Source organism: Paracoccidioides lutzii (genome assembly GCF_000150705.2).
Source record: "Paracoccidioides lutzii Pb01 unplaced genomic scaffold supercont2.24, whole genome shotgun sequence".
Taxonomy (NCBI): domain Eukaryota; kingdom Fungi; phylum Ascomycota; class Eurotiomycetes; order Onygenales; family Ajellomycetaceae; genus Paracoccidioides; species Paracoccidioides lutzii.
Window position 1 is genome coordinate 226,238 of NW_015440970.1, and position 10,371 is coordinate 236,608.

Here is a 10,371-nt window from a genome sequence, read left to right on the forward strand (position 1 = left end):
TCAAATCATTTTGCTTAACGCTCAAATCTTCCATCCAGGAGAAGAAAAAGAAAAAGTAAGAAACAAACATTTTAAGTATCACGACAATCAATACTCTTAATGAAGAGCGAGAAAGGAGAGAGGAGAGAGATAGAAAAATGTCAGGAAGGAGGATAAGAGAAAGAAATCACGCCGCGCAAATGATTTCAAAAAAAAAAAAAAAAAAAAAAAAAAAAAACCCTCTGTTATAACATCCGTACACGATTGGCCTTGGGATAACCGGAGAGCGAAAGGATGTGGTGTGACGTATCGAGACAATAGCCACCAGTCCTACCTGGGTACATGTGTATACATTAAACATTACTCACCATGTCACACAGGAACACACATATATCTGCCCTTCCAGCCATCCCCGTGTTTTTTCCCGTAGTACATATAAGCACACATCAAAAACTAAAACAAATAGGAAAGAAAGACTCCTTTTACTCATGTGCACCGTATCAGGCGTCAAAAAAAAATATTTGTTCTTTTCTTTTCTCTTCTCTCATAGCCGTAGCTGTCATGAAGGTGGTTCAATTCATTTTCAATAGACAGAAAATCTTTTGAACAAGAGTGATGAAAAACGGAGGAAAGAAAGGGGGGAGGCAGAAAGATGAAAGAAAAGGGAAGATAATGGAGGAAAAACTAGAAACATAAAGTGTATCCCATGACAAGTCCGTGTAAAGCAGAAATCCGGTATACCCATACAAGAATGAAAAACAGAAGCAAAAGCAGAATCAAAAACAAAATACCCTAAAAGAAACAAGGAGAGGAAAAGAGAAGATGAAATTTACCAAGGGTATTAACTTGTTAATGAAGGACACAAAGAAACACCTAGCAAACTGAAGAAACTAAGAGAAAGACATGTATCTGTCAAACACAATACTTCCTGGGGTATTTTCCTCGTTTATCGCATTTGTATTGTTGAATTGTCTCAACTGACGTAAAATTGCTTTCATACAACGGTCATCAGTGTCATACGTTCACAGCCATCATTCTCATTCGGAGCAGTGCCAGTAGCATTACCCCGATATCCATTGGCATCTTTGGACAGGGCCAGATCCGGAAGAAAAGAAGCCTCAGTGCCACTTAATGGGCGTGTAAACATGTGGCTAAACGGAGGATCCTGGGGACCAAAGTCGGTTTCAGAACCCGTGCAGACTCCCTCCGCCTTTCGAACGACATCCTTAAGTGCCCTCGTAACAACTCCAGCTCGAACAACAAGGTCACGCAGTGACTGGGTATCGAATGGTAGCTTTTGATGCGGGTTTGCACTGGCTTCAAGATACGCGGGGTCCTGGAGACCGCGCTGTTGGTGAATCGTGTCGAGGACGAATTTCGCTTTCACGGAGGAGTCCGTCCTTGGACGGAGCTGAGGGGCTAGGGCAGGTGTTGAGTTTATTCTCTCCGAAAGAGGCGAGGGACGAGTATTATTGTTGCCGTCGTTGTCGGGGCTGTTTGTCTGTCCGCTGGAAAAGAAATCATCGTCCGAATCTTTATTACTAAAATTTGGAGACACTGGCACTGAATGTTGAGTGTCAAAGTCTCCTTCATCTTCTTCGTCATCTTCCAAAGTCGCAAGGTTGATGATACCCTTAGCTTCCTTCCACAGCTCACTGGAGGGGCCATCGAGTATGCCCAACGCGCGGGCACTGATGCGAAGTCGTTTTAGTTCCTCCACTAGTAATGTTAATTCTTGAACATGCCCAAACTGCCCATGAACACTAGCTTGACGTTCCATGATGGCCTTAGGTACCTTCATGCATTGATTGGGAGGCATTAGGTTTAGATCCGCATCGTTCCCTTTCGACTCATCTTGTTTATCTGAATCGTCAAACTCGAAGTCACCATCCCAATCCTCGCTGACACCCTTATTCCCCAAACCCCACGTACCGAACTTCGGACTCGTGTATTGTTGGGCTTTCTTGGAGAGTGAAGGCTCGCGGGAAATGGGAACGCTTTGGCTTCTAAGGTGAACGGCGCTACCAACGCGACGCATCACAGTGCGGCCTCCGCGAGTGTCAGGAACATGCTTGCTGAAAACAGCCGTTTTGGGTCTAGACTCCGAGCCCTGAACGTCCTTGTCATTGGATTGTTTCTCTGCCCAGTCGAAAAGTGAGATTCGCGCCTCTCTACCGCAAGTTTCGCCAAGGGTTATGGATGAATGAGGTCGATTTATGTTTGACCGGACCACCGATAAACATTGGCTGGCGTGGGGCCCAGGACAAGGCTCATGAAATGAAAACAACTGGCAATCCCCGTCCTCCATAGGTTCTATATCATCTAAGCTATTCCATTCAATAACACTATCATTTAAATTTCCAGAATCTGTTACAGCTGGCGTTAATGATTCAAGCTGCTGTTTAGATTCGTGATCGGGGTCGGATGGTAAGATGTGAAGTCGAGTAGCAGATGATGATAGGTCATTTTCATGGATAATGAAAGCATCATCACCACCGGTTATACTTAACTGTTCAGAAGCCACTTCGGACGTTACGTTTTCAAGGACCTTGAGCTTTTTGTCAGCAAGTTCCAACTGGGATGGATGATCAAATATCGTTTCGATGCGTGGGCCACGCTGAGTCGGTGGGCCACCCAGTCCCACGCGGGTAGGGAACGAGTCAAAGGCTGTATCGCTTTGGAAGTCAGTTTCATATTCATCCCCTGAACTAAATATTCTCGTGTCATTATCTGAGCCGACCAAAGTTGAGGCAGGGCCGGAAGTTGCCGCAGAAAACCTTTGGGTTTTGGGATGGCCGGAAGAGGGAAAGAATATGTTGCCGGAAGGGATAGATGACTGGCCCCCAGAAGATGACCTAGATCCTGGCTCTAGAGCTAAATCGCAGCAGATAGGTTCTGAAGAAAGTGCAGCACGAAGTTCTGAATATCGCGGAAGGCGGCGGAGGCGAGATTTGGGGGAGTTGTTTTCTGAGTTTATGGTATCAAGTTGATGGTAATTATATTCTGCTTGAGAAGCAGATGATAGAAGTCTAAAAGCATCTGTACTTGCGATGGTTCTTCTTTTTCGAAGACGTATTGAGGTTACATTCAGCTCTTCAAGTTTAGCTGCTAGGCCATTTGAAGGACAAGGCGGTTCCATGAATCGGTCTTTCGAAAGGGAAAACCTGCGATGTCGTCCCTGTGTTTTGGCGGTTGATCGTTTCCACGAGCCTTCCGACGTTGCGGTCATCATTTCGTCGTTTGAAAATGACTGTCGTGACTTCCGCTCAACCATTGGAACAGATTGCGTGACCTGGTCGTCCGGAACTGAGATATCAACATGAATAGAACCTCTGGATTGGGGTCGCTCGTCATTGGACAGCCACCCGCCAATGCTGTCAGCTCTAAATGAACGGCTTGGGGTTTCACGAGCTACAGACGTGGAAAGAAGTAACGTCGGGAATGAATTGGAATGTGGAACAAGTCGACGAGGAGAACGAGCCCTATGTCTTGCAGAAGAACGCCGCCTAGTCTCTGGTATATGTGGATTCTCAGATCGGAAGTATGGCCTCCAAGTCCCATTTGTCGAGGAATCAATCGGTTCCAGTGGCGACTGCTCCAGGGAGTAAAGGGGAGAAGATGGTGGCTCCAGTTGCACGCCGCCCTCGGTCGACGACCGTTGCCTCATGATTGCCAGTCTCTGGTGGCTCGTTGCTGGTCGCCGTAGAAGAGGAGCAGGAGCTGTGGATGATTCAGAGGAACACGTCATATAGGAGTTGTGAGTTGCTAGGCCGCGTTGAGATGTTGATCGTTTCACAAGTTTATTAGGGCCTTGCTCCATACGGAAAGGAGAAGAGAAGAAAGGGCTGGCAGAACCATTGAACGACGGAGAATCCGGCTGCGACCCTGACAGCGGGCTATCGTTTTGGGATATGGATATTATTGAAAGACGCTGCAGCCAAGACGAAGGAGGTCGTCCAGAGGGTGAGGCCGTAGGCAGGTCAACGGGAGACTCGTCACCAGGGCTAGTTGATATGGGAGCCACGAAAGTTCGACGACGCGGACGGGTCACTGGGTGTGCTGCTGCTGTTGGCATATCATTCACAGCCACGAGCTCGGGATGTGCAGCATCCAATCTGCTCCCCGGAGATTCATCCGTTCGCTTATCCACCGGAAGGTGATAGGAGGTCGCCGGTCTACGCGCCACACCAGGGACTTGGGGATGGACCGGAGAGTCGAGGGGAAACGATGTATCGAGGACGCGGGCTTGAGGTGCGGAATGGGAATGGCTGTTTCGGAATATGGAACGCCTTCTCTGGGAAGGTAAGCGTGGTCGTGCGGGCGGCGGTTGCTGGGCCGCCTCGTTCCTGCCCAGGGCAAAGCCCGTGGCGGCGATTCCAACTGTGCCAATTGCACAGAGCTGGTTTAAGATGCGGGAAGCAGAGAGTCAGCGATGGCCTGCGCGGAATCGTGGTATATATATAACGATGTATATATTATTATGATCATGTCATCTCATAGATGTATATATATATGTATATATATATATCTATATCATTGGGTTGGGGAGGCGAGCAAGCCAAGCAGCGGTTGGGAGGAAATGACATTGGAACTTTAAGAGGAGGGATCTCGGGGAAACAAACAACCAGCATTTGACGGGTCAAGGTTCCACCACCAGCACCAGTAGCAGCAGCAGCAGCAGCAGCAGCACCACCACCACCACCACCACCACCACCACCACCACCACCAACAGGGCTGTGATATGTAGAGGAGCATGGAAGAGAATTCCTAGCCAGCAAAAAGCGCAATTCGGGAGACGGGAGGGGCAGAGGTCAGCTCACCGTTGACACATGTTCCATTTCTTTCCCCCCTCCCACCCCGGGTATATGGGAGCACACTGTCAAACACCGGGGTGACGCCCAGCTGGCAGCCTCGTCGTCGTTGGTCTAGAAAAGCAGAGATCCATCACATTGAAGAGGAATGCTAGAGGAGAAGCAGTTGCATCATTATCATCATCATCGTCATCGCAATAGATATTGGCTGTGGCGGGGAAGTGAGGAGGCCGAATGAGTGGAACGAAACTTGGTTGGCTGATTGGGTTGGATATTCTGGAGATTTGTGATAGCGACAAGACTCGGAGAATCACGAGGTCGATGAACAGCGGGCGCGGAGACAACGAAGTGAGAGAAGCGTCCCGGAGTGGCAACAGGAGATTGAGAGGAGAGAGGGAATGAGACACAACGAGGCAAGGCAACGGAGATGCCGACAAAGAGGGCAACAATGGAGCGTGGCCACGGGTGGAGAGCGGTAGAGTTGGGAATGGAGAGAGGGCAGAGTGGAGAAGGTTGACCAAGAGAGAGGAAAGGAAACAGCTGAGCCCGCAATTCAAGCGGTGGGGGTGGGTATATCATATGAACAACCACCAACCAGCCAGCAAGCAGTGCAGTTCAAGCAGGGACGGACGGGACTCGACTTGCAACTAGTAAACAATGAAGGATACGAAGCACGCGCAACCGCCAGACCCAAACCGCGGGCCCGGTAATACAGTAGTAAATAATAATTAAACCACAAGCCCAGTCAAGGGGGTCCAGGAGTTGATTGATTGCACCGCCCTGAGACACTGCACAGCCAGAGCTTGATAAATAACTAAAATTAAAAAAAAAAAAAAAAAAAGATAGAGAGAGAGAGAGAGAGAGAGAGTGAGTGAGTGAGTGAGTGTGTGTGTGTGTGTGTGTGTGTGTGTGTGTGTGTGTGTGTGTGTGTGAGGGGGGTGTGTGGGATAGTTTATGTGCTAGATATCGACAGCAAGAAAAACAAAACAAACCGGGAGCTTAACCAGTTGTTGCCCAGTTCCACCAAAAAAACTACCTGGGTGTTTAGCGGCAGCATTTAGGGGGGCCCAACTGGGGGCTGGCAGCCAGTTCCTCTAGTTAAAGAATGCCTTGACCTAGGCAGGTGTCATGTATAATCGTCATTTGTCATTATTGACCGTGATCTCTGCTCAGTTCTCCGAATCTACACCTGTGTCAACCAATGCACTCGGCAACAGACACCATCTCGATCATCATTCGGGGCAATGATATCAGGATTATGACGGGCAATTGCAAGGTTCCTTTTTTGGCACAGAAAAACTACTTGGAGAACAAAGTTACTTATCTACATGACTATATGTTTTTAGGTTAGAACGGGTATGCTCGTTCTACGGTTCCGTCTCTGAAGAGATGATTAAATAAGATGAGATTCATAGAAAGGTTGTCTCCATTCTTTAATTTTTTATTTTATTTTGTTTTATTTTACAACCAAGAACACACTCTCTGGTAAGTTAAATGATATCTATATATATCTATCAATCAATTGATCAACCACAAAACCACTCTGAGCTTCAAAAAAACCAAATCTCCACAAGACCAATTCCGTCAACCCCTCTTAAAAATACGGTACACAGAGAAAGAAAAGACAATCGATCGGTCTGAGATAAAGATTCCGAGTTAGATTGAGGGAGAGGGTGGAGAGTGAGAATCGAACAGTAGCAAAAGAGAAAGAATTCGAAATTCGGAAATCTACAATATGGACGAGGATAAACGTGACTACGGAATCAACCCATGGGTCAACAAAAACTCTCCCCTGGTTAACAACTTCTCTTTTCTTTTCTTTTCTTTTCTTTTCTTTTTTTTTCTTTTTTTTTTTTTTTTTTTTTTTTTTTTTTTTTTTTGGGTACAGATAGGTTCCTAGCATAAAACGGGATCCCGGTAACCAAACCATCTTCCCCCAAAATAACGAAAAAATCAAAAACCTTGGAATGTTGCAAGGTATAAGTGTTAATTCGCATGCAACCGGAAATCTTGAATCCCGGATCTTGGGTCTTTGGATCTGAGATCATTCAGACGAGACCGCTCCATTATTATTTTGCCTGCCTCCTGTTCAACCCCCTTCCCCCCTGACATCTTTGTCTCAGTCAAACGAGAAGCCGAATCCGCGTTATTGGACCATCATCAGGTACAGAGAAACTGGCATGCCCGCATGCATCGAAGTTATATAGACGGAGGAGAGGAAACTCTGCGCTTGGGCGGGGTCCCGAATGGTGAAAACACAAGTATTTAAAAAGAATGACGTACTTTTTATATTATCCATTCTTTAATTTAAGCCAACCATGAGAATCCCATCAAGCTCCTATTACGTTAACCTTCAGGCCGTGACTGAAGAGAACAGGGGTGAGAGAAAGAGAACCAAAAAAAAAAAATAAAAATAAAAATAAAAATAAAAATAATTAGTGGCCAGGCCTGGAACTGAACTTTCCCAATGACAACATGATTCCTTTTTCTTTTTCTTTTTCTTTTTCTTTTTTCTCCTTGAATCCCTTGTTTGTTTGAAGGTAACCCCAATCTGACCTGGTTGCAGGGAGATGCAAAAAATAGAATAGGTCGCTGAACGATCTGGACGAATGAATCCACTGGCACTGCCCGATCTGCCATCGAGTTGAACATCTGAAACTAAAGCCTCAAATGTCGACGCTACTACGTGCGACGCCTAGGTGATCTGAGAGGGATTTCTCTTGATATGGTTTGGGTGACGGGCATCCGGATGGAATGACGGGATTTCAAGCCAGCGTGAGACTTGGGAAGCGCCGAAACCGTCGCTTCATCAATTAATTATTCTTAAACGGCGGAACGTGGCTTATCATTGGCGGTCCTAGGCGCTGAAGAGAATAGATACACTGGAATTAAATGTTAGTCTGTCTCAAAGGGAGAAAAAGCAAAACTTCAGATCAGCTCAATTCTACTCTTTTATTTATTTATTTATTTAGTTCCTTGTTTGGTTGTCTGTTATTTGTTTGTTTGTTTACTTATTTACTCTAAAAGACCCTCTTCGGTTGGATCCTGGTATTCTCATGATTCATGATTATGGGCAGAGAGCCGCGGAACTTGGTTCCAAGGTTAGCTTTAGAAGCAGAAGCAGGTTCAGGGTTCCTTGCTTTGCGACTGGCTCAACAACCAGCGAATGCCAGCCCATAGAAACCCCTCCAGGGGCAGCTAAACAGTATATCTATTTATTGTTAACTTTCCTCCCAATGATCAACTCCGAGTTAACGAGGTTTTGAAGGATCCCGCATACACTAGGTGTGGCCGAAAAAAGAAACCGAAACATTTGTCTGCAACGCCAATGGAAAAGCAACGGTCTCCAATGATGATGATGATGATGAAACCGAGCGTTAGTTAATGCAGCTCCATAACTCGCAATCCTTCTCCTTCCAAGGCAAGGATTCCAGACAGTTACGACTTGCACTCCGCATTAACGATTTCATTTTTCCTTGTCGTTTCATGTTGCAAGGCACGATGTCTCCGCTTGTTCGGCAGGATGATATGTATAGGGAGGGGAAGGTTTTCCTTATTGCTGGGTTCCTATTGAAATATTCCTGCTGTGAATACGGAGTATTCGGTGAGCATATAAACTAGTTAACTAATAATACGTTCATACGTCCGTCTGTCGGTTAGCTGAGCTCCCCACTACCAATCCTTTACTAGGTTCAACAGCACGACTGTTTTCGCCGCATAAACTTACGGCATGAACGGAGTAGTTATGCGGTGTTAATTCCATGCTATCCAAAAAAAAAAAAAAAAAAAAAAAAAAAAAAGAGCTGCTATAGGCGCGACCAAGAAACTTTCCTCCCTTTGCCTGTGAGACAGCGTCCGACCTATGTAACACCTGCCAGGCAATATCGCTTCCATCAAACACACCCGGCAGCTATTCAGACCGCATTTTTTTACAGAATCCCCAGCCATTTTCCCAGGTAAAGGGCATTCCTAAAAACAACCAAGCTTATATGTATGGAATGTATGGACGGGAAGCTCGCGCAACACCACCGTCCCAGACTTTCAACAAATCTATGCATTCCAACCTTCATGCTATAAGTTATATATTATCTTTAATTCTCTCCGCCCTCTTTTCCTTAGTTACCCCCCGACCCAAAATCCTGTTTTAAACATGACACAGACACGGCTGAACGAGAAGCACTGGCAAAAGCAAACACCTTTGCTCATTTCAGGTTACAGAACATTAACTCTTACATGCCCAGCTAAGCGGTTTACGCATCTGTAAAAACGAGCGTTGGCGGAGGAAGATGCCGGGGGTTGTTGTTTTCTTTCTATTTTCTTTCTTTCTTTTTATTTTCTTTCTTTTCTTTTCTTTTCTTTCTTTCCTTTCTTTTTTTCTTTTTTATTTACTTTTGTGGTCGGGACTAAAAAGCTTAAAAGATTTCAGGCTTTTTCTTCTGTCCTGCTCTTGCAGAATTAATTCCCAGAGGAGAAGATATATGCTGAAAGGAGAGAACGGCGGATGGTGTAGCTATTCGTCGCACCCGCTCCTCTCTTCCTGCGAATCTTTCGATGAGGGACTGGACTATTACGATATTCATCAATTCGCTCTAGCAATTGCTACGGGGAATAGAACGATCTTTCGATCTTTGAATTTGAAACTGCGCAAGAAAAGAAAGGGTGCCTTTGTTATCTGCACTGATTAACTATGCAGCAGCAAATATACCGCTGTTCCTAGCTTCTTCAGTCCAGCTTTTCTACAGCTTGATCTCTCATTTCTACAGCTTGATCTCTCATTTGAACCCTATCTCTTTTGCGATATTTACCAGGTTCGAGAGCGATGAACAGGGGAGCTGTAGACAGCCACATAAAAGACTATTTCGTCGTTTTTAAAGCTTTGGCTTTCGGCACCTTGGCCTTTTGTTCCTGGTTCCTGGTTCCTGGTCTCTGTTTTTTTTAATGACTCTTCATCAACAGGGTTGGCTAAACTTGTTGGGCAGACGAAAGTCAGTTAGAACCCCCCTATGCTATATGAGTGGGGAGCTATAATGACAGTTGGGTACATGGACATAGAGCATCGTTATATAACGCCAGATATTGCGAAATTCCATCCCCTGGAAAAACGACGTAAGTTACAAGCGTACACTGGAGGATAGGCCTTGTGAATGGCAAAGCGTATCATCCATCGATTATCACGATAAAATTTTTGGGGAATAATATAGTCATGAATAAAAATACCGCGAATTAATAGTAAATGGGTGGTTGAAGATTGCATCTGAAGATGACATTCATCTACATCTAATTTCAGCGGCTCCGGCGATTAGTTAACTATTAGTTAGCGAGTCCGGGTCAACCATGGAAGGAAGCTAAAAGAGACTTCTTAGCGGAAAATCCCAATTGTGCGGGAATCTTATTGGCACAACTTCAATGCCAAAACCGTCCTGCATCACCAAAATATTCCCGGACACCTTGTTCACACCTGTTGCAAAGTAAAGACAGCAGCAGGGATAGATTCTACCTTGTGGTTGCTTGTTGTAACTACACTGGCTTTGTAGGATTCGGGCTGCTTTTATTATTAACCTTGCACGCATCTCTTGAAGCT

General features: G+C 45.6%; 1 protein-coding gene across 1 annotated transcript; it reads right to left on the bottom strand.

Annotated features, from left to right (window-relative positions):
- Positions 1–973: 973 nt before the first annotated feature.
- Positions 974–4,810, bottom strand: PAAG_07474 (hypothetical protein; the record flags this gene model as incomplete). Its single annotated transcript, XM_015846232.1, has 3 exons — positions 974–4,378; positions 4,602–4,713; positions 4,800–4,810. 3 exons carry the CDS (start codon positions 4,808–4,810, stop codon positions 974–976), a joined length of 3,528 nt encoding a protein of 1,175 aa, XP_015700667.1.
- Positions 4,811–10,371: the final 5,561 nt, after the last annotated feature.